Source organism: Dermacentor silvarum, chromosome 1, assembly GCF_013339745.2.
Source record: "Dermacentor silvarum isolate Dsil-2018 chromosome 1, BIME_Dsil_1.4, whole genome shotgun sequence".
NCBI lineage: Eukaryota > Metazoa > Arthropoda > Arachnida > Ixodida > Ixodidae > Dermacentor > Dermacentor silvarum.
Genome location: NC_051154.1, coordinates 63,708,583 through 63,733,653, shown reverse-complemented (window position 1 = coordinate 63,733,653; position 25,071 = coordinate 63,708,583). Strand labels below are relative to the sequence as shown.

Sequence of the window (25,071 nt, the reverse complement as noted above, 5' to 3'; positions counted from 1 at the left end):
CCACTAATTAGAACAATCAATATTTGTAAGCCCCACCGATTAGGTAATACCCCCAGTGAGGGGTCTTTAAGGAAATAAAAGTGAAGGGAAAGTGAAGTGAAGTAAGGCTGAAATACAAGATGTGAGGCCTCCAGCATTCCTGCACTTCGATATTATGACTACTGGTGCGTCATGGTGCCTACAGAAGGCTTGCAAGCGCCTGTAAGGTGCTTCGAGCAGACGGTGTCGGCAGCTTAGTCAAGAGCATTCGATGAAGATGACCTGGCGGTCTTCGTCTGGCAATTTCTCGGGAACAGGTGGCGCGTTCGATGGTGCACCTTGCACCAGAGAGTGGATGGCGCATGGTAGCGCAGATTAGGCAGGTCGCACTCTCCACAGCTTCTCTTCCCTAGGCTTCCTTTTCTTGAGGAAAGTATGCTTGTCTTGGGTGGCAAAGGAAGTGTTGATGACGGACGTGGCATGCGCGTCATAGAAGCTGCGGTTGTCCTTGAAAAACATCGGCAACATGGGCGTCGCTGGCGCCGTTTTCTAATAATGTCGGTAGCTTTCCGATGAGAGGAGTGGTCACTCGCCGTCTATTTCACGATGACCATTCTTTATGAATGAGTGCACATTTCTGGGAAGAGGTATTGTGAGGTCTGAGACAGTTAGAGCACTTCAGAGTGGTCGCCTTGTAGCTGTCAGTGCTGTGGGTCTTGGCGTATCGGGGGAACACGTTGTCGCGTTTACGCACACATTGCTCACGTGTCCCAGATTCATGCATTTTCTGCATAGGAGTGGTCTTGGTATGAAAGAACGAGCTACATCCCAAAAAGCGCCCACCTTTACGTGTTACGGAAGCAGTTCACCGTTAAATATAACTTTCACATAGCGTGACTTGCCGATGCGAGAAATGTGTACGATATCAGCTCCATCTGTAGCTGCTTTATCATGTATCGTCAAATGAGCGTCGGAAATGGCTTTGGAATTTTCTTGCAGGTGTTGACTGTGATGTCGTTAACCTCATTTGTCACCATCTCTTCGAGGTGCATAGGCACACTTTGCCTGTTGAGATGTTTTCATGTTGCGTGTGGCGAGTACAGGCACGAAAATTATGTTGAATGCCTCAGGCGTTCGCGTAGCCCTTGCAGTGGACGTACTCGAACGGGATGACGCGCTGAGCAATCCCTTCTTCGCTCAGCGGCTCGGTACAACCTCGAAGCTGTCGTTAGACGATTCGTCACTGTCATAGAAATAGCTCATGTTGTCGTCGGCGTAAGCGTTGCTTTCGTCGCTGTTCTGCTTCCTGTAGGCGGCCACTGCGGACGCTGCTGAGTCATGAGGACGCGCATGGGGCTGCTTTTCCATAGGAGACAGGCTGGTAGCGGTCCCTTGCATCGAAATCAATAGAAAAAAATAGGCGAAATAATGTAGAACTGAATGACAGAGCGTTGTTGTTGCAGTCCGATAAATATGCTGCAAAAAGACACGTCATCCTCTTTTGAAATCTTAGAAGTGCTCCAGAACGTCGTACGTTCAACATGTCTTAAGCATATATACGCATTTAGGCATTGGGATACGCATGCGATTTTCTCGCGACTGTTTTTTTTTTCTTCTGTTTCTTTCTTTTTTTACAAAATGATCTGAAAAATAATCCGAGAGTACAAGTAGGTACTAATCATAAAAGTTTACTAATAACACTTTAACCGAAAGAGTTAGACGATCAACACTAATTTGTGTATTGAAATGCTTCGTCCGAAAAGTTCATAACCACTTCCAGACCTACAAAATTCTGAGATGGCTAATTTCTTCGCACTAATTAATTCCCTGCTCATTTTACCAACACAAACAAAAACGAAGTGCCGAAGAACGCAGCTACCATGCCCATAGCAGAGGCCCATGAATGACGTGATGGTTACCGCCTCACTATGTGGCCAGCATAAGCGAGCGTTCCTATCAATCTAGAGATCTCTTTCGATAAGTATGCTATACCAACTCCCCCAACATTCAACATAATCTCTTTCGCTTTATGCTCATCCGACGGTGAGACGGAATTTCTCGTGCGGGCACTGGATTTAATAGCTCTTCAAGCACGGCCTAGTTAATTACTACTTTCTTTCTTTCCTTGTGACAATACCGGTGAAGCTAGGCACCTTCTTGAGACTGTGGCGGGGAGTCGCTCTGGAGCAGTTGAAGCTTTACCAAAGGATGACGATGACAAGGTTACGTAGGTGTCATATCCTTTAATACATTCGTCTATAACTGGGCTCTTCTTGGCGTGTGGAAAGAGGGGATGCCCGAGCTTTTTTGTCATGGTCCTATACTTGGTCAGGATTTGATGCAGTACGACGGCGATATCTGGCGCCAATATGCTGGCGATGAGGCCCTGCACCGTATCTTTGGAGTGCAGGGGTCCTTTTCAATACTCTGCAACAATCCACTGATTGCTGAGCTGGTTGATGTGGAAGCATGGTGAAAGGCATTACGTATGTACAGAAAAATGATGTAATTCAATGTATGTTCGTGGAAGCTCGGTGAATGTATACCGCTAAGACACGGGACGCGAGAAAAAGGAGATATGGAGACACAAGTGACTGTGTCTCCGTGTCTCTTGTGTTCTTCCCCGTGTGCTAGCGGCACATTTTTCAGAAATACTTCTAAAGCATGTCACTATCAGATGTCAACGTTCGTGTAACGGATGCTTTATGTATTTGTGAATTACGGTAGTTTGTGTTAATGGAGACGAATTCGGAAGGTAAGCATAAAGTTGAACAAGGATCATTGCAGTGGTTCCTGGAATTTTTGTTTAGAATGCTTGTGTCTAAAAAAAAGTATTATTTTTTCCTTGTCCTCATGCATTGCGGAAGCGTTTATTGCCCTAGTTCTAGTGTATTTTTTTTCGGGTACTGTCCAACTTTACACTTACTGGAGAAAAAAATATTAGTATATATTGTTGTTTTCAGAGAACAAGGTCATAACATACTTTATTTACCACCAACCCCAATATTTGTGGCCAGGTCATTCTGACCTTCTAAACAAACATTACGAAGAGCTCTAAATGTAGCGAAAATAGCGCGAGACCACGTGTCCCTAGAATGCTGGGAAGCTGCATATTTGTCTCGACTTACACGCTCATTAATGTCGTTCGTCAGGAGCCTCACAGTGCCAACATTCACAACCGACCAAGTCGCTGCTGAGTCGAGTCACCTGCTATGTTGTCTTATTGTTCCAGCATCAAAAAAGAAAAAAAGAAAAGACGGCGTTGGTGTTCGATTGATTCCTCTCCGCTATTTTTTGTCATATAAGGAAATGTTCGCGCCCAATATAGCCTTGAATTGAAATGGTTTATAAAGGTCGCTTATTGGTGAGAACTGAACCCTACACTATGTTGAAGTACACGAGCAAGGTCAACAGCGCAAAAGGCAAGCGAAGTCGACTCAAAACAGACACAAAGAGACGCCGCGTCGCAGCTAAGTTTCATCTTTTTGCACGAGAGGTATATCGACCACGTCCACATTTATGCTGATGGGACGTCCAATCTCGATGGTTCTGCCGGAGCCGTCGCTTTCTCGGCGAGAATCCCTGACGACATCGACGGCTGCAGAACTTGCAGGTTTTCGCGCTGAACTTCTTCTCATTAGCCAAGAACATCCTCAAAGATGGTCTGTATTCAGCGATTTGAAGGCGGTGCTGCAGTCTTTACTATCAGCCCTGCGGCGCGGTCCGCACGAACAGCTGATGAACAACTCATTCATTCCTTGAGAAAGAACGGGCACAAGGTCACGTTTCCATAGCTTCCAGGTCACTGCGGCATCATGGGTAACGTGCACGCCGATAATGCTGCTCAGACAGTTCTTGAAGACAGCGCAGGGGAATTATTACTGCTGTCACGATCAGATGCAGACTCTAGAATACTTCACGTGATGGCACGAGACATCACGCTTTTTATGTGGAACATACGAAGCTTTGAAAACAACTGACTGCACCATATGCACTCTTCGCGGCGCCTTTGCACCCGACCAGGACTCCGCCGACGCGATGCTACCCTACTTTGGCGGCTATGCCTCAGTAGCCTTTACAAAATCCTTTGTCTTTCATGTTGGAATGGCTGAAAACACTGCTTGTGATGAGTGCGGTAGCGAGGAGACACTCGAACACGTTTTGCGCGACTGTCCTCAATACAGTGTACAGAGAGCCGTTTGCGACTGCCCTAGCTCGTATTGACATCATTCTGAGAACAAATTTTTTGACATACCGGCCTTATAGAAGCCGCCACAATAAAGGGCTACAAGGTGCATTGCCATTCTTACGGACAGGAAGACTGCCCAAGAGACTGTTATCTGTTATCCTTGATGTGAGCAGTAATGATTGTGTGCATGTGCTCTGTTTCTCTCCCTCTCCCTATTATTGCGATAGCAATTACATGGACACTTCAACCGGATTTCTGCCGTCGGCGTCGTCGTCGGCGTCGCCATGAGGTTCCGTATAGATAAAATCTTTGCCGCGCGCCGTATGCCCGAGCGGAAGCGTGCGGGGACGCGCGCTATCACGGAGAGCGAACGCACTCAATCTCCCACGCGCAAGCAAGGAAGCGGGAAGCCAGCGCCGGAGGGAGCGGGGGGGGGGGGGGGGGGGGGCGCACTTCTACTCTGCCAACAACCGCGCTCGTCGCTCCGCCGCACCGTCTCTTATCTCCACATGGCTCTGACCTTTCTAAGCGCTGTGCATTCGCCGCTCAGTTTCCGTTGAAGCGATAGACCGCACGTACCTTCGCCCGCTGAGGCGTATGCGCTTGCTGCCAGCGTTTTGACAGTCGTTGTCTGCAGTCATTCAGTGTGATCTATTCATGGTTGTTTGTGCGCGCTCACACCACGCTTGTTCATTCAGTTAGTAATAGTCGGGCCACATTTTCCAACGCACGCTACACATGCAATGCTGCCCGGATCGGCAGTGCAGCGCTACAGGTGTGTCCCTTCGTACGCGCTGCCCACGGGAAGCGCTTCTCATCAACACCACCGTTTTACACGCGCCTTCTCGTGGTCATCGAGACTCTCTTCATGTCGGTCTACTTACGCCGCAGCACACCTGCTTACTTAATCAGCTCATGTTTACTACAATTCATATTGCTACCAAAGCCGCTCACCTTACTTCGTATGACATTGCTGTGTTGCTATCGCATTCATTGCTTCGCCCTTAGGGCGAAACTGTGACATTTTTTTTTCTACTTCCCCCCTGTCCTGTTCCCCAGTGTTGGGTAGGAAACCAGATTTTTGTTCTTAACCTCCCTGCCTTTGTTCAATTTTCTTTCGCCTCTGTTCTCTCTTCATTAAGGTAAATTCAGGTGAATGGCAATTTACATTTCCTGGCTATCCACGGTAGAAACCATGAATGCCATGACTTTCAGGCGTCCACGTCATTTCCATGCCTTAAGGTTCCTTAGCATCCCCGCGCCTATTCAATTATATATACTGGAGATACGCCACTGACTCGGCGCACAAAATGAACACCTACGCACCCGAATGGCCTTCTCTCTACCATTGGATCATTGAGGGACGTATCGTACTCAGTGCACTCGGACGGGGGAAGAGAGCGTGGAGTGGGAACTTACTATGGCCGTTGCAGGGACCTTGCCACTAATCCACTTACATATTAGTGAGTGGTGTCTTTCTTCCGCTCTCAATCCGTGCATCAACTATAGAGGGCACTCTGTCTCTGCAATTCCACCTTCTTCGCATTTATTCCTCTGCATGATAGAAGAGGGCACCCCGTTCTGTATATCATTTGGATAGTTTCAGCGCACGCGCGCTGGTACCGGCGCGCGGGCTGCATGACCGTTCTAAGTTATTGTATCTATAGCGCCAAACGATCAAGTCTCGTTACTCCGTCCACGCTGACCCTCAATGGAGCTCAAGTGTAATGCACTTAAAAGAAGTTTAAATAATTCAATTTGATCCATGCATTTATGCTGTTATCCAGGTGCACAAATCAAGGAGTCGGAATTTATTAAACACATTTCACGCGAGTCACTTTCTGCGCAAGTGCGCTGCGTCGATAAGAATATTGTGACTTCGTAGGAACCCATTCAAAAAATAGCCGGGGCAGGAGCGCGCTCAAGATCGTTACTCAGCGCGCGGGCAGAGCGGTCTTTCTCGCACCCCCTTCCCATTTAACATGAACGCCCGCAGGCCACCTGATCCCCGCCTCCGAACTGCGACCCGTTTATCTTTTTGCGGCAGGGCTCACTTTATTCTCCGCTTGCTAGTCCTTTCTCCTGGTCCTTAATCACGTGACGCCGTTAGCGTTAGGGGCAGGCGGTTCTCTTAGGAGTCTCCCGCTGTCGCGACTTTTAGCGCCACGATGGTGGAACGTCACGCATCCTATACAGGACGAAAAGGTCGTTTGAGGAGTCATTATTTCGGCCAATGCGTGGTGCTGGACAGGCTGCGTTGCGCAACCTCTCACGCGGCTCCATTTCTGTGGCGTAACAAGGACACGGCAAAGTGAGAGCTCTGCGCCGTCGCTCTCCTCATTGCCTGTTGAAGACAGAAGGCCAGAGGCACGTTTCCCCTTAAAAGAAGACTCACGGGCGTGTGCGCATAACGCGCCTCTGTCTCGGCAGGAGTTGAGTGGCGCCCTTATAAGTCTTCGTTAACGCATAATTAACGTGACGTTGTGTAAAGTTACTTAGGACGAACCATTGCCTGCGGCTGAACTGCGACTTGCATGTGTGTATAGAAACACGATCAAACTGGCAAACGCCGCGCTGTCATAGATGTAATTTGCAGCATTAAATGGATAGAAATGTGACTTCCACTACACAAGGCGTTAAACAATTCTGGCATTTGTACATTGTTCTTTTTTCCTCAAGAAACGAATTGGCAACCTTATCAAAGCCTCAGTGTTTTAATGCACATCTTCATAACACAACGGCTCAACAGTAGAAATAGGCACGGATGTTCTGCACACTTCAGCGCGTTCGTTGACGCATAACATGTGGATATAGAATTCATATGCTCCTGTATTCTACGTTAGGGTTTCGGTATATGAAATTCGTTCCTTGTTTGCTGGCGCCTTCGCTATTATGCGAACCTGTGTGCTGGCCGCTTTGATTCTTGAGTAAACCGACGCATGCAGATATGTGAATCTGTGGACGAACAACTTCATAGGCTTGAATGATTATTTTACAGGCGGCACCTTTCAAATATGGATCATGCTGTCGGCATTTCATGTAGAATTTTTTTGTCGCTAATGGGCTTGCTATTGCCAGGTGGTGAAAATTCTTCCGGATCCGCCCCCCCCCCCCCCCCTCGAGGCACTACGGCGTGCCTCATAATGAGATCGTGGTTTTGGCACGTAAAGCCTCAGAATCTTTCTTCTATTGTGTCTTTTTTGTTTCGTTGGGAAAATTATGTCGCTGCAGGAGCACGTTCATGGACAAATGTGCTAGTTACCAGAATTCCTTAATGAGGATACGTTGCGCTTCTCAATTCTCTTGGAAGCCCTTGTGATTGTTGACCAGGCAACATGACAGGACGTAACCGATTTCCCGCTTGTTTACCTAGGTCGCATAAAAACCGGCAAGCGCACGCCTTGCAGGAAAACAAAAAAAAATAAAAATAAAAGTGAGTAAATAAAAAAAATATCAGCAGCAAAAAAAAAAAAAAAAGCAGATTAGTTGTGGTACTCTTTAAAAGTTTAATGCTATACATGGAAATAAGATGCACTTGCGTACGCGTTTCGTTTTTGGCTTAGTGACATTGTGTCAACCAGGGTCAGATGCTCCAAGTGTGACGGCGCCGTTAGAGAGGAGAACTTGGGGCAAGAACACCTTTCGTAGTTAGAACCCGACTTACCAATACTGTTTTCCCCTCCATGTTATTTAGTAAAAAAACCGGTCAAAATGTTCAGGCGTCTTTTTTTTTTTTTTTTTTGCTAGGGGTTAATTAAAGCCCTTCCTTTCTTCCCCGAGAAAACAAATGTGCGGAGTCTCCCACAGAATTCCTTTCGCGCAGTTTTATTAGAGGAAAGAAATGCTAACTGCGTCTTCATGAGAACAGTGACAGAAGTAACATTTGTTACAATGTTTATGAAAATTGCATTCACACACCGCATCAGCTTTTCTTTGCTTCTCTAACCACGGTGGTACTGCCAAAAGGTCGGACGCTGGCCTATAGTAGCTTCTTCTTCACAAAAAGGGGATGAACAACGCAGACATCACATGGACCGAGCAAAACGGCGACACAGCACAGCTGTCTGATATGCCTCTTCTACAGCATCTTCCTTTCACCAAGTCCACGTTACTTGAGCTGTTTCTCTCCTTCCGTAAAGTAAGTCCCCAGAAAATGGCGTCCCGCCACGCCAGTCCTTTCAAGCTAGGCGTACTGACGTTAGCTACCCTGCCGGCGGCGCTTGACGTGCAACAGAATCGGTTGTGCGAAAAATAGAAGATACGTCCAACCTGTCGCTCGGTAAGTGTTTGGGGATTTCTTGCCAAATGTGTGCGTAGTGCCTCCGCTCGCAAACCGGGCAGCGCGGGGAAGCGAATCAATGGCGGACGTGCAGGTCGGTTTCCTAGGATAAGCGCACGCAGCTCCGAAGGGTCAAAACGTGCCTTCGGAGCAGTTGAAAAAAAAAAAAAAAAAAAACAACGTCATGGGTTGACTTTCTTGCATTCGCTGCGTAAACGACGCGCGGTAATCGACGTCGTCTATTGCATTACTACGTAGAAAACGCCAAATTTTTTAAAGGAGCCTTCAGGATTTAATCCCACTGGCGGCTGCAAACTCGAATGCGAAGCGGTGGCAAACACCGCCTTGTCCTTTCAGCCCATCCCGATCGCAATTCAAAACGCCTTTTGTTTAGGCGAAAGTACGATAGCGCAACCACGGATTACTCGAAACAAACAAACAAACAAACGAACGAACCAACGAACGATATGAAGGATCCGTGTCTCAGGACAAATCAATTGAGACTGACTGCATTGCGGCAGACATGGATCCGGAAGCACGCCCTCATTATTCCTTCCTCTCAACCCTCCCTCGATGCCACGGCGACTCCACAGTTCTGGCTGACTAAAGGTCTGGCCTATAGCGCTTGCGTCATTGCCCACTTGAGGGCGCAGCGAATGGGGAGAAGGAGGTGGCGCCACGTCATGAGTGTTTAAAATCAGCGCGCTGCCTCCAGCACGTCACTTGCTTATCGGATTTCATCGGTGATGTGCCTACTGCAATGGACTATGAAGCTCCTAACTCAGCGGCAGCTGTAAAACGTGAAGATGACATAATCACGACAGACCTACCATTAGACATTGAGGATCGCATAGCTGGAAATAAAATTCACTGTTCTGCAGCAAAATGGTCGGAATGTTTCCGGTCTGTGGTCAACGTGTACGCAAACATCCACACCGAATCAGCGGAAAGAATTTAATGCATTTCGAAAACATCAATCGAAAACTTCCATCGAAAACATTTCACCGAAACGACTGCAGTACCTTCACATTCCCACACGTAAGTAGTCTTAAGTGTCTTCTCAATTTTACTAGAACTGTACGTTTACTGCCGTATGAAATATCCACAATGGGCCTTGGGCTATTGGCCCAGCAGTTACGTTAGAGTGCCGCGCAGTTATGTGAGAGTGACGTAGGAGATTGCATTGAAACATTTTTTGAGCACAAGGCAAAGGGAAGGTGAAGGTACTGCGGTGAGGGAGGTCAAGGTGAGGGTAATGAAGGAAGTCCCGGATCGTGTCGTTACGGTGTTTAATACCATTACGCGTTGCCTTAAATGTCAGTGATCTTGAATGGGCACTAGCAGAAGTCTCGAAAAAGGAATCTTGCTTGGAAAAGGAAGTTTGCTCTCGCGTGCCTATACTTACAGCGCGAACGCACCAACAGGTACAAAAAAGAAAGAAGTAACACGAGCGCTGACTCACGACTGAAAGCTTACTTCTTACGCACACCACATAAACAGGAAAACTCACGCATGCGTATACCGGCACACCAGCCGTTACCCTCAACCGAAGCGCAAAACATGGCACAAGACCGGCATACACAAAATAGAGGGATTTAACGCTTACATACATCCAGAAATATTTTTTGTTTGCTGTTTAGCGCAAGTGCCCCCACAATGTCGTATACAAAATTCCCTTGTCATGCAGATCTTCTTACATCGGTGTATAAACAAAAGGCTGCAAGAACATTCTTCCAGAATAAATAACGCAGACCTGTCACATTTGGCAACCCATTGCGCAGCTTATGGTTGCACGCCCACATTTGATTGCACACGCGTACTCTGTAGAAATAAAGAAAAAGTTCGCCTAATTTCAGAGGCTTACCTGAATCAGTAAATGTAGTGACAGGTGCGTCATGATGGCGTCACTTGCGCTACACAACAAAGAAAAAATATTTCTGGAGGTATGTAACCGTTAAATCCCACTATTTTGTGTATGCCTGTCTTCTGTCATGTTTGGCGCTTTCGTTGAGCGTAACGGCTGGTTTTGCGGGTGTACGCATGCGTGAGTTTCCCTATTTTTGTGGTGTGTGTAAGAAGTAAACTTTCAGTCGTGAGTGAGCGCTCGTGTTACGTCCTTCTTCTTTGTACCTGTTGGTTCGTTCGCACTGTAAGTAAAGACGCAGTTGTACCGACTCGCCCAGCTAGCTACTGTACTCGCGTGTCGGACAGATTGCCCCCAAGCTTGGAGTGTTTATTAGGAAGTCCATAGTAGCCCCCCCCCCCCCCCCCCCACCACCAAAAAAAAAGTAGTGCCGTCGCAACTGAGCATGCGCAAGAATGTAGCGGCGAACCCGTATGTCTAGTCCAAAAGCTTCGCGTCAATTAACTAAATAAATTCTGGGGTTTGACGTACGCACACTATGATGTGGTTATGAGGCACACCGTTGTGGCAGAATCCGAATTCGAAAGAGAATCCAAAGAAAAAAAAACACCCGGGGTTCTTTAAGGTGCAGTAGGCGAGCGTTTTTACGTGCCACCGCCATCGAAATGCGGCCGCCGCGGCCCGAATTGAACCCGTGACCTCGTGCTTAGCAGTGCAACGACAAAGCAACTGAGACACCGCAGCGGGTACTTTGTGTCAAAAAATAAGGCGCGGCACCAAACGAAGCGAAGGCTTTTTACCCTGGCATCTAATCCGACCAGATACCTCCGCTTCTAGTAAAGTTCGCGAGCAACGAATGACGACGCAGACTGTCGCTGTCTCTCACCTCAATAAAACTTCAAAGATGAACGATATTTTGCCGGTTTTATTGAGACTAGTCGTCAATTCTGAGATTTGGTAGGCCTAAAACTGGACGGTTTCACAATTTATTTATTTAGTTATCTATAAGTACTGAAATCCCTGGTAAGGATTTGAAAAAGTAGCATAGGGGTATCAAAGATGAGCCCGTTTCACATGGCGTAGTTTTGCTAGCAATTTCACGCATGCGACGTCGCCGGTGCGGCAAATGAGCTGCCTGCCCCTTCATGCGTGCAATTTTCCAGTGCTCGGAGTTGCTGAACTTCCTTGTGAACGCTTGTGCGGCGTGAACGGGGAACCGATAACAAGGCGGCTTTGTCCGAGGAGGCCACGGGGGCCTGCCTGCTAACTTTTTGTTTTGGTAGAAGAATAGATTCATGCACGAGGAAGTTTTACGAAAGCAATCTGTGATGCTTTACGTTGTTTTCACCGAAACGCAATGATATTAATCTACGCCAAAAATTATAGAGTCTTCCACAAGGTGTTCGCCAATGCGGAAATCGCAGCCATCGCGGTTTGAGAACCTGCTGTTGCAATGTTTCTGAAAAATGAAAAGAAGGAAAAAAGGGCCGCGACGGAGGGGGAGGAAATAAAGAAGACGTGTGTGCAAAATAGGGCTGCAGAGGTAAAGACAATACAAAACAATAACAGCATTACAAACTGCAATATATATGAATCCGCCTCAGAAGCCAGAGTCTGAAAACCGACTGATGTCCTCATTTATGTACGCAGACAGTCAAACGTGATATCAAGAACAGAACGTGCGTAAGCGCAGAATTTAGTCTAGTGTTTGTTAAGCGAAGCTTCTTTCCCTAGCCAACAACGGCTCTCGCAAACGGGCCTATATAAGCAATGCATGTCGACCTGCAAAGTTGTTTAGAACTGTAAACTGCTGGGCTAGTTGTTGGTGTTGCATATTGATCATAGTAGCACCAAAGTAGTACCCGTGAACGCACCTCTGTTGTGCGTAATCAAACCATAAATCACGACATAAAACATGTACATACAATGTCGCCTCATAGGCATACCTGACAACTTGCGAACGTTAACTTTCGTAAAAACTAAAAATTTTGGGGGCACGAGAGAACGAGGGTGAGGGGGGGGGGGTGAGTGAAGGGAGGTAGCACGTATTCATTTAAAGCGTTCCTTTTGTGGGATAGGTACTGTATTAAAGGAGTACTGACACAAAAATTTGAAGTCGAGATAATTAGTGAGATCGATTTAGGTGAACACACACACATCGTCTACAAAATATTAGCGGCGAATATAGCTTAGAACATCATATTTAAAATCAATTTTAAAAGTACATGCACGCGACCACCCCCAAAGCGCAGCACCTCGCGACATTGACATCAAGGAAGGATTGTAAATAACCGAGAAAACGCTACGTCACGAGTTTGCGCTGCCGTCGGGGCGCGGGGCCGGCGAGCAAGTATCTTGCCGCTCCGGTCGTCCCGGTGCCTTTTTTTTTTTTTTTTTCTCTCCCTGGTCGAGACGCTGGCCTCTTTCGCCGCTGACGGCAGCACAAAAATCGACTTAATTTGTTTCTGACACGCGATAACCCTCAGAGTAAAGTGACCTCGAAAGTGTGCATGTTATAAAACGTTGTACGATATAGTAAATCGTTGGCGTGATTTCGGCTCGCAAGCGGTCAGCGCAGCCGCCGCAGCAATCGTCTCTACGACGCGGCTCGCCTTGCTAACGTGTTTTGTCATCGCTACCAACCGCGTCGTCAAAACTAATAGCACCGTCACTTATGAGCGACATAAATGTTCAGACGTTGATTGTGTTGACGAATACAGGTGCTTCATTCCGAGCTGCGGACGGATCGCAAGGGCCGTCGGCCCCGGATCAGACGGCCAGCGAGCTAGGCCTACACCGTTTCCCAGCGATCACCAGCTCGCCTGGCATGCTCGTTCGCTACCGTATAAGCGGCAGAAGTGGTCCCAGTTCGTGCGCGCTACTGGACGCTTAGAATGGACCTCGTTGAAGAGCAGCCAGATTTGTTCGCTTCATTTCGAGGCGCGCCGAGCTTAGAGCAGTCCGATGATCTTCCACCAAGACTACGTTGCCCCAAGCCTGATGCTGTGCCGACTTTTACCCCACCTTGTGTCCTGCTCAAGCATATGCTTCATTCCCAAAGCGCCTTCGACGAATGGTTCCTACTGCTTGTAGCGGTGCGTACACGCATATTCATATAGCTGTCGCATGACCGCACTTTCCGAGTCGCTGCTTCGTAGTGGATTGAATCCAAAGTGGTTGGCCACGTCTAATACGGTAGCGATTCCCGCCTGGAGGAAATAGACGCCTGGACGACGAAAACGAGGACGGCGACGACGTCGCAAAGCACGCGCAGGCGTAGCAGACGAACTAGCAACACGAAGCTCGCGCGCTGGTGAGCGCGCTGGCTTGCGCACGTCACAGTTTTGTGCGATCACGTGCCCACTGTGTTTACAATCCCTCTTTTCCCACCTCTTTGCTCTCTGAAACCGAAACTTGGACTGGTTGCTACAAACAAGACTCCAAATAATTACCTGTCGCGCTCTGAAGCAAATGGGGTTTCCTGCCGTGATTACTGGGTCATTAGCTACTTCTTACAGCAGAAAAAACAAGGTCGAAAATTTTTGTGTCAGTTCTCCTTTAATTGACGATGGGTAAACTTTACACGTAGCGCAGAAACAGCATTGACGCAGTTGAAACAGCCTAGACTGAAAAGCAGCGCATTTTTTTTTCCATATCACAGCAAGTCTTTCAGCGACTTTGCTGTTGCAGATTTCGCCTGTTTCAGGTACTTGTCTGTATCAAATTGCTGGAAGAAAGCACCCCTCTTGCACCCGTTCATCATAGGAAAACTTCAAACGCGAGGTTCGGATACTGACGAGCGAAAATTTTTCCCGAACAGCTTTTTTCATAAAACTTGATGCAACGTTAGTAAAAACGTAAAACAATCCCCAATTCGTAAAGTTAAAAAAAAAAAAAAAAAAAAAAAAAAACCTCTTTCTGGACTGAGAGAGCCGCCCACCTAGGGCGAGGAAAGAACACTTTCTCGCGGTTTCTAACACTAAACGTTGATTCCTCCTCCTCCGGGAGAGTTGGTAGACATGTTCTCAGGTATTGAGAATGCACAGATTTCTTAATCTAATCGCGCATGATATTCGACAGCTTCTTTGAAATTTCTTATATTAGGCCTCCCTCCATTCTCGAACCGCAGCGTATAAGCCACTGCGTATGTGCCCATTCCTGACCGATCTCCTAGGAAGGGTATGAGCCACTGATACGCGAGCTCTACAGAAGCCTTTAACGTACCTACATGCTTGTATTGTGACACAAGACAGATATTATACTATATATGCGTCACTCTTCTCTCTGCATACATTTCTCCTCGTCATTCTTCGCCTGACAAGGATCAAACGTCGCCTTGGTCTACGTTATATCACTGCATCAGCGTCGCACCGTGTGCATCCGCATGAACTTGAGTTGGCATTTGGGTATAGCTTGCGAATGGTGTAGGACATAAACATAAACATTTCATGTATTAAGTTGTGACCTGTTCAATGCCTAAACATCGAATGAGATAACACGTTGGGTAAAATGAAAATAAGTACAATTGTATTCATCGTATTTAGTTGAATAACACATAATTAGCCGCTTCACGGTAGCTTTGCTTCACATATGTTGCAACATGCGTGTTGAATCTGCATATTTTGTTTAATTTTGCTGTCTTTAGGAAATAACTTATGAATCATTAGACAACTAAATTGGCCGGCAGAGGCCCATATACTGCAAGGTGCAGATGTTGTTTTTAATAAAGTGCACTGTGCAGATGAAAAGGCATAGCGGGAAGGGCGAATGAAATAAGATTTGTTTTTTCTCGGCCATATCTAAAAATTTTGGACATCAAGTTTATTTCCTCTGTCCCACCTCGATCTGTCATTCAGCTCTGTTTTTCTCGCCTCAGTAGTAGTAGTCATCGCGCTTCTCTAATGTCTCTTGCGAGGAGATTTCCTTCCTCTTCATTTCGTTATTTTTAAAGAAACTCACTTCACCCTCAACCCTATGTGTTGCTCTATGTTAATGTATTGTACTTAGTAGACAAGCTTCTGCTTTGGTCCAAGTTGGAGATTACTTTTCATTCATAGCTTCAGAGCTCACCACAATGAACGGTTATTTTACACGTAGAGAAGGAGAGCACCGCTCTTAGTGTAAAGCATTTGATTTTTTACCGTACACAGCACCTGTCATTTGTATATCGATAGTCGCAGCGGCGAGTGTCAATTTCACAGAAAGGCAGAGTTTTAGAGATATTCTTGCATTCTAAGAAAAAAAAAAGGTAGGCCACTTAGCACCTACCTTTTATCATGTGTGCTTGCAGGGCACGCTGATTTATAAGTGACCCACCGTGTGGTTGTGGTCCCTAAGTTTCTAGAGCTCTGTGACGGTCAATGAATGCTGTTGCTCTCTTTCACACTCTGCTACAGAGGACCATGATTTTTGTTGTTTAGCTGAAAAAGGACCTTTCAGTGTACATTTTTCGCGTTATTTTCAAACCAAACCTGCTTCCGCTTTTTGGAGCCGCCCTATTCACACTTAAAATCCCAGGGGAAGCAGAATTTTGAAGAAAATAATTTCTGTACAAACACTACACGAGAACTTTGATATTGAGTTCTTGATTGAAATAGACTGCATGATATTGCAGTATAGGCAGCCTGCTCTTTCCAGCCTTCCAGAAAATCTGCTTTACGTGACAGCTCTGCATATATGCTGTGTCCTCTGGTGACCGGCTATCACACACTATTTGGATGCCGTGTAGGTTAGCTGTATAAGTGCTTTACAAAAGGACGCCAGGAAGCTGAAGGACCGCACGGAATGAAGCCAAACTTGTCGTGTATAGCAAGAGTGTGCCCTAGTGGTTGCGACAGTATAAAATGGCTTGAGCGGATGAAGCCGCATTTATTTGGTATCAAACTTTCTAAACGCATCTCTATGGAGGTTCTACGGGTCCACAAAAGCCGCCGTGGAACACAGTATAGTTTCCGGAATAAAGCCAGACTTGGCTCATCGTGAAAGGGTATCGTACAAGTTATGTCATTTCAGTGAGTGCATCAAAAAGCGTTGCGCTGTAGTCAATTTTTAATAGACGTCCTTCATTGAGTGACGCGACTTCTTTGCACCCGCTTTCCAGATATACCGATAGTGGTCGAAGTCCCAAATTCTTGTGCTAGGTTTTCAGTCTGATATTTAGGTGAGTGGCGCAGAGTAAAGCGTTTTATTTGACCACGAAGGTACATTTACGTGGTGGGGATGATGGGAAAAAAGCTGCGTAACAGCAGTTTGACTATAATGTATTCTAACTTAAAAAATTCCGCAAATTGTCATAGAAACTCCCAAGAACAACATGAGTAAAGCATTTTTTGATAGATTGCATAAGTCTTCATGTGTTGGTCGGTTATTTAAATAAATAAATAAATAAATAAATAAATAAATAAATAAATAAATAAATAAATAAAAAAGGAAGGGAAGAAAATTACTCTGACCGCAGTAACCGTCTAGCACAGTCTGCAGACATCTGAACCGCTTGTCAGCAAAAGGAGGAGGGGTAGGACGGGTGAAAGGGGGGGGGGGGGGGCTAGGAGTAGGACAGGGAAATAGGATAGCAGAGAGGATAGAGTAAATATAGAGTAGACTAGGTAAGTTATATTCATACGGGGCAGAAGATTATTTTTCCGAATGTGAAGGTGACGGCGAAGTGAGTGCAAAATTACGAAGCTGAGGGCGAGGACGGGAAACCCAAAGTGAGAGCGTTTGCGCTCCTGTCATTGTAAGGTTTTGGCACCGCGTTTGGTCGATAACTTTGGGAGGCACTGTAGCATAACAGAGGCAGCGGTGCCTCCAGCACGGTCGAATTTTGTGGTTTTGCCAGTGGAACGGTTTTGAATTAGCGTCTGCAGCTCCCTAAAGAGCTAAGTTTAAGTTGTGGCGTGAGCTATACTTGGACAATCTCTAGCCGGGTGTCAACGAGGTCGGCACTTCTCTTTTGTTCCGGGATTGAACAGGGTAGCCTCGTTGCTACGCTGACCGGTTGGCAATAGCTGAACCTAAGATAAGGCTCCAGAAGGGTAGTTGAAGCGGTTGAACACCTGAAGTGTTCATTGCGAAAAATCTACAACAGCTAACCTCAAACTTCCTAAGCGCAGAAAGCTCTGTTTCCTCGATTCAAATCCACCATTAAACTCTATTTCCGTACGAGGTTATCCCAAAGAAAACTTGCTTAATGTATGGCACCACCGCCAATTATTGCCCCGTCGCTCAAGATAGTCATTCTTTCAGCGAACTACCAGTCACCATACGTATGTTGTACTCGCAGATTCCTACTGATATTGTACTTGTCACAGATGCTGTACTTTTCACACCAATATTGTACTTGCTAATTCATGTACTTACACAGCTTTCTTGTAATGGAATCTCAACTAGTCAAATCGGATGTTGGTCCAGGTGGTCTCGCAATCATGTTGCATGCATTTTTATGCACTAAACATTCTTCTTCTTCTTAACTATAGACGTAACCTGTTAAAGAAGAACAAATTAAAGCAGTACTTACAATACACTCAGTTTAGGAAGACCTCTTAAGACTCCTGGTGGGACTGATTGCAACAATATGGACTTCTGTATAGAGCTGGAATAAAGAGATGAAGAAAGACAGGTTGTTGAGAGAAAGACATAGGGGGCCTGGATTGTGCGCTTTAATTGTGACAATGATTCATGCAGCTTGCGTGTTAACGAAAAGATTTTGTACTCACATTTCCCGCAGCTCGTGCAAGTTGTCAAAGACTCCTGGTTCGATATAGCACAATTTCAGCAACGAGTTGAGGTGGCTGAAACAAAATAAATAAAGCATCTTGTGAAATATTTCTTTTTTCTTTTCCCTTAACTGATAACAACGCCCGAGGGCTTGTAGCAAGGTTCAGTATATGTAGGAATTCATCAGGAAGAAAAATAATGATCGTAGTGATGCATAATCAAGTGTTTTTTTTTTCTTTCGGATATCCACCGAAAAGGCTGGTACCATTAGTTACCAGCATCGAGAAGCTAAACTCACAGGATTGGTAGAATTGCTCATACACTTCGTTGTCTACTTTATCTGTGCGCAAATAAACTCTAAAATATTCCTCGATGCTGCCAAGCACGGACGATTAACAGTGTACGTCGACCATATATACGCTTACATATATACGCCTGGCTCAGCGCGCCGCGGAGAGAAGAGAGGCAGGGGTCGAAATGGCAGGAAGCTGGCAAGGAGGAGACCGCGTGCGCATGCACGCGGTCTCCTCCTCCTCCGGGTTGCCATGGCTACGCACCACAAATAGAGCGCCCGCCTCGGCTGCGGGAGGCTGCGGGTTCGATTCCCACCACCGCCGGGCACCCACTGGTTAAAATGGGTACAAGCGTGCCCCGGCCTGGCGTTCGGCTTTCTTCTGGGGTGATGCGCTTGAGAAAGGAGCCTGCGCCCTGAATTCCCGTCGAAACCAGCGTGAGCACGGAAAACAAGTGATGACTGGGCCGCTCCCATGCCGGTCATTTCCCATGCGGCGCCCCAAGCACCTATTGAGGTGGGGGCGCCTTGAGGTCAAACACCCCCTTCCAAGCGTTGAGGGCCCATAATGGCCGAGCACCAGACCGGGAGCACGCTTGTACCTATTTTACAGGTAGGTACCCGGCGGCAGCACTTGCCTACCACAGCCGCGGCGGATGCTCGTCTACAAGGCCGTCTGTGGTTGGACAAGAGGCGCCCAGAGACAACAACTGAAATCTTTATTGGGCCCTCTTTCGAGATGTGGACCCCCACGACAGCCGAGCACCAGGCCAGGGGACATCTCTACCCATGAGAAAAACCGGTGGGTTCCCGGCGGCACCGGGATTTGAACTCGGTACCTCCCGCATACGAGGCGGATGCTCTACCACTAGGCCATCGCTGCGGTTCACGCTGGTTTCGACGGGAATTCAGGGCGCAGGCTCCTTTCCCAAGCGCATCACCCCTGAAGAAAGCCGAACGCCAGGCCGGGGCACGATTGTACCCATTTGAACCAGTGGGTAACCGGCGGCGGTGGGAATCGAACCCATAGCCTCCCGCAGCCGAGGCGGGCGCTCTACTCTCTACGGCTGGCTTAAGCAGCTTCGCTGTTAAAAAAAAAAAAAAAGCCATGAGAAAATATATTTTGTTTAACTGATAAACAACGCCATAACTGATAAACAAGGCATTAAACACTGTAATTGGTAGTGCATCTGAGGCAGTAACTAAAATTGTAAAAGACGGAATAGAAGTTCAAGGCTCTGAGCTAGCTAATGCATTTAACGATTTCTTCCTATCAGTTGGTGACGCTACCACCAGCAGCGCTGACCTAAGATATATGAATGACCGAACTAACCAAACCATATTTTTAAAGCCAGTTTCAGATGGTGAGCTTGTAGCCACATTTCTAACCCTCAGCAATAGCAAAGCCACTGATGCGGACAATATTCAAACAAAACCTGTAAAACATGTCATTGACATACTAGCACCATGCCTTACCTACATATTTAATATGTGTTTGTCTACAGGAATTTTCCCTCGAGATATGCAGATAGCAAAAGTTACAGTTGTATATAAAAAGGGTAATAGAAATGATATGTCCAACTACCGTCCTATCTCAGTTCTGCCTGTATTTTCCAAAGGTTTGGAGAAAATAATTTTGAAACGCCCGACCTCTTTCACCGACCGCTTCAACTTGATAAGCTCTGCACAGTATGGCTTTCGCAGAAACAAGTCTACAGAGCTCGCACTACTGGCCCAAAAGGAATTCATTCTAGAAAATTTCGAGTGTAGAAATATGGTGCTTGGGCTTTTTTTAGACTTTTCAAAAGCCTTCGACCTCATTAATCATGATATTCTGCTTCAAAAAATGGATCACTATGGCATAAGAGGTGTCACGCACAAACTAATCAAGTCGTATTTACTATACCGTACTCAATTTGTTGCCATCGAAGGAAATCATTCTTCAATAAAATGCATTAAAACAGGCGTCCCTCAGGGAACCATCCTGGGACCGTTTCTGTTCATACTTTATATTAATGAGATTGTCCACATTGATAAAACAGCGCATTATATAATCTATGCTGATGACACGAGTTTATTCTTTTCGGGCAAAACATGTGCCGATTTGGGTAGTCGAGTGAATAGCGCACTGTCTGAAATTAATGCATGGGCCCAAATGAACTCCCTAAAACTAAACATTAATAAAACGAAGGCAGTTTTATTTCACCCCCGCCACGCATATGTCCAGTTACCCACCATTTTGTTAAACTCTAAAATTGAAGTGGTAAAAAGCTTCAAATCATTGGGCGTGTATTTTTCACAAAACATGACATGGGATGATCACGTGAACTACATTATTAATAAACTATCTAGGACAACAGGCATTATGCGCCGCCACTGCTACAATTTTCCTACCTTTGTTAACATACTCATATATAACTCTTTATTTTTGTCTCTATTAAATTACGCGTTTCTTGTATGGTCAACAACAACAGCTGGAAACATTAGCAAACTTACCGTCCTGCAAAAAAGTGCTCTACGCCTAGCCTGTAAAGTTCCATATCGCTACCACACTGCAGACTTGTTTAAGCAGTACCACATCATTCAGGTTACATCAATGTATGATTACAAGCTATGCCGTTTATATAAACTCGGTTTGCTGAAAAATAATGATGACATGACAAGCCTAGCAAGGCTAGAGAAAAACATTCATGCTTATAATGTACGCCATCCTGAAGTGTGGTATGTCGCGAAATGTAGAACTAATTACGGAAATCAAATGTTAAAATTTCAATTGCCTACACTTCTAAACCACATAATAAAAGAAAATAACATTGACATATCTAGTACATCACCAAAACAACTGCGTTTAATGTTTGTATAATGATGTGATACGACGATTTCCTTGTTCTTTATGACTGCTTCGTAATCCCCTTTTCAAGTGACGTTTTATATCTTTTGTGTTTCCTTAGTAGGTTGTACTTCCTTAGCCGCACGCTTTTATGCCTTCCCGTGTGCTAGGGGGGTCAGGGCACCTCAAGCTGTTCTTACAGCTTTTACCTGCCCTCCTCGTAACTTTTTCTTGTTGCGGAATAAAAATTCAATTCAATTCAACTAAATGCCTGCAGGATAAATGAACAAAAGGCGGCGGCCAAGCCATCGGAGCTCGAATGATATTTGATACTGCTGCCTTTCATTTAAGCACGAGGGGTTGCTTTTGTCGACATCTCTGCCAGTCTGTTTCGTCTTTGGAGGTCTTGAATTTCGACGGATAGGCCTGCTGGTGTTTCAAAGCAAGTTCATTTGAACGAAGTGCCTACATCAGTGTGAAACTCAACGAACTACGCTGTTATTTATTAAATGATGACATTCTGTGAAGGTTAGAAAGTTTAGAGCTATAAGGGCAACAGGAAGCCTGTGTATACCAAAACAACACGGGCCGCTGCATAGAGCCAGACGGCAAGCTCAACTTGCGGCTCTGGGGCTGGCGCTACGTTTTTGGCCGGCGCTCCCAAACGGAGTCCAAGCGGAGAATGGTCGCACTCGTCAAAGCAAGAGCCGCTTGCATCAGGGCGAAAAAGCTGTAGTTCTCACGTTGCGTATTTCCTCAGAACAAGCGAATTGCACAAAGGGCGTTTGCACTATGTCTGACCTTACATTTACCGCAAATTTTGGTTCAAATTTCTTTTTTCGCAAGAGTTGTTCAAATTACAATCGTTTCGAAAGCTCTAGTACGATGCTTAGTCCGTCACCGAACAAAAAGGCGTCCCAAACAGCACGTCGTGGGCAGCCTATTTGTTTTGTCGAGTCGTTGGCAAGGTATGCACGACTTTCGCAGTCTTCGACCGTGGAGTCGCTTGCTATTATATACGGTACGGGCCATGCGCGCTAACGACTTTTAGGCATGAGAACTATAAACATGTGCCGCGAGTGTACAGGGGTACTATAACGTAAACCTATTCCAATCTGTTTCTATTCCATTTTCTTCGTTAGCCCTCCACGATTAGCCAAACATTTTTTTTGGCGCCACGTCCATTTCGCCTGTCTCGAAAAATGCGAAAGTTCCCCATCTCAAGATGACGTGTACGCACTGATTATGCATGACTGGGCCGAATAAAGACATCTTTTTTTTTTTACTATTTCAAGCCTTGTCACCATTAGCCTTCCCGCGATTGGTAAATTTTTTTTGGGCCGCGCTTATTTCACCTGTCTGTCACGCAACGTCCCAAAACCGCAGAAACTACACGTCAGAGTGACGTGTACGCACTACAAAGCCATTAGTATGCCGAACAAAAGTGTTCTTATTTTGGAATAGCTCCGGCACTGGCTACTCGAAGCTGCTGACGAAAATGTATTTCTTTGTGTATAATCAAGCTGGAGCAGCACACGCCGCTGATGATGGTCTTGCAAAATGTGCATCTCATTTTTAATTTGTACCAGTGAGACGAAGCACCGGTAGATAATATAGCAGTAGATAATGTTCAATATAAGATAACATGCCAACTATCATTAGCAGCACTCAGGTTTTCGGCAGAATATTCCAGAAAATATGCTCGGAAACGGGTGCGGGAGATTTCGGCGATCGCTTGCATTTAGCAACAAATTCATGTTTCTCATTCTCATTAAGGGGCATTGAAAAAACAGAAAAATGTCGGCAACTTTTGAAAAACATTCACTCACGATGTAGAAAATGTGCAAGTGTGCCACGAAACTAACCAGCTAATATAACATAAACGGACGCGTCGACAGTGGTAGAAAACCCGAGACCGATGGAGAACCCAGCTATGGAACTACCGGCTGTTTCAGCGAACACTTTCAAAAAATTTTAAAGTTTGCCTGTGGCAGATAAGCTGGTCTACTCGAAGAGGTGGACATTCATCATCATCATCATCATCATCATCATCATTAGCCTGTATTTATGTCCACTCCAGGACGAAGGCCTCTCCCTGCGATCTCCAATTACCCCTGTCTTGCGCTAGCGTATTCCAACTTGCGCCTGCGAATTTCCTAACCTCATAATCCCACCTGACTTTCTGCCGTCCTCGACTGCGCTTCCCTTCTCTTGGTATCCATTCTGTAACCCTAATGGCCCACCGGTTATGCATCCTACGCATTACATGGCCTGCCGAGCTCCATTTCTTCCGCTTAATGTCAACTAGAATATCGTCTACCCCCGTTTGTTCTCTGATCCACACCGCTCTCTTCCTGTCTCTTAACGTTACTCCTAAGATTTTTCGTTCCATTGCTCTTTGTGCGGTCCTTAACTTGTCCTCGAGCTTCTTTGTTAACCTCCAAGTTTCTGCCCCGTATGTTAGCACCGGTAGAATGCAATGATTGTACACTTTTCTTTTCAACGACAGTGGTAAGCTCCCAGTCAGGATTTGGCAATGCCTGCCATATGCACTCCAACCCAATTTTATTCTTCTGTAAATTTCTTTCTCATGATCAGGGTCCCCTGTGAGTAATTGACCTAGATAAACATATTCCTTTACAGACTCTAGAGGCTGACTGGCGATCCTGAATTCTTGTTCCCTTGCCAGGCTATTGAACATTATCTTTGTCTTCTGCATATTCATCTTCAACCCAATTCTTGCACTTTCTCGATGAAGGTCCTCAATCATTTGTTGTAGTTCCTCTCCATTGTTGCTCAATAGGACAATGTCATCTGCAAACCGAAGGTTGCTGAGATATTCGCCATCGATCCTCACTCCTAATCCTTCCCAGTCTAAGAGCTTGAATACTTCTTCTAAGCATGCAGTGAATAGCATTGGAGAGATTGTGTCTCCTTGCCTGACCCCTTTCTTGATAGGTATCTTTCTACTTTTCTTGTGGAGAACCAAGGTAGCTGTGGAATCCTTGTAGATATTTGCCAAGATATTCACGTATGCTTCCTCCACTCCTTGGTTACGCAATGCCTCTATGACTGCTGATATCTCTACTGAATCGAATGCCTTTACATAATCTATGAAAGCCATATAGAGAGGTTGATTGTACTCCGCAGATTTCTCGATTACCTGATTGATGGCATGGATATGGTCCATCGTAGAATATCCCTTCCTGAAGCCAGCCTGTTTTCTTGGTTGACTGAAGTCAAGTGTTGTCCTGATTCTATTGGAAATTATCTTGGTGAATATTTTATACAATACTGAAAGCAAGCTAATGGGTCTGTAATTCTTCAATTCTTTAACGTCTCCCTTCTTATGGATAAGTATAATGTTGGCGTTCTTCCAGCTCTCTGGTACACTTGAAGTTGTGAGGCATTGCGTATAAAGGGCCGCAAGCTTTTCAAGCATGATATCTCCTCCATCTTTGATTAAATCTACTGTTATTCCATCTTCTCCAGGCGCTTTTCTCCTGGTCATGTCTTTCAAGGCCCTTCTAACTTCATCGCTAGTTATAGAAGGAGCTTCTGTACCCAGTTCATCGCTATTTCGAATGGAAGTAGCTTGGCTGTTTTGGCTACTGTACAGACAAGTATAGAATTCTTCTGCTGCTTTTACTATGTCATCGAAATTGCTGATGATATTACCATGCTTATCTTTCAGTGCATACATCTTGCCTTGTCCTATGCCTAGTTTTCTTCTTACTGATTTCATGCTGCGTCCATATTTTACGGCTTCCTCAATTTTTCCCACGTTATAGTTTCGAATATCCCTTACTTTCTTCTTGTTGATCAGTTTTGACAGTTCAGCGAATTCTATCTGATGGACATTACTTCCGCTCAAAATTGAAATGCGTAATCGACTAATTAAAAAATTCACTAATTAAGGTTT

At 45.7% G+C, this 25,071-nt stretch overlaps 1 protein-coding gene across 1 annotated transcript in view; it reads right to left on the bottom strand.

The window, feature by feature from the left end:
* The window catches only part of LOC119443058 (follicle-stimulating hormone receptor-like), a 275,428-nt gene that overhangs the window by 93,797 nt on the left and 156,560 nt on the right, over positions 1–25,071 (bottom strand). The window contains 2 exon segments of the mRNA XM_049662908.1: positions 17,828–17,902; positions 18,027–18,101. Coding sequence (XP_049518865.1) covers positions 17,828–17,902; positions 18,027–18,101 — 150 coding nt within the window.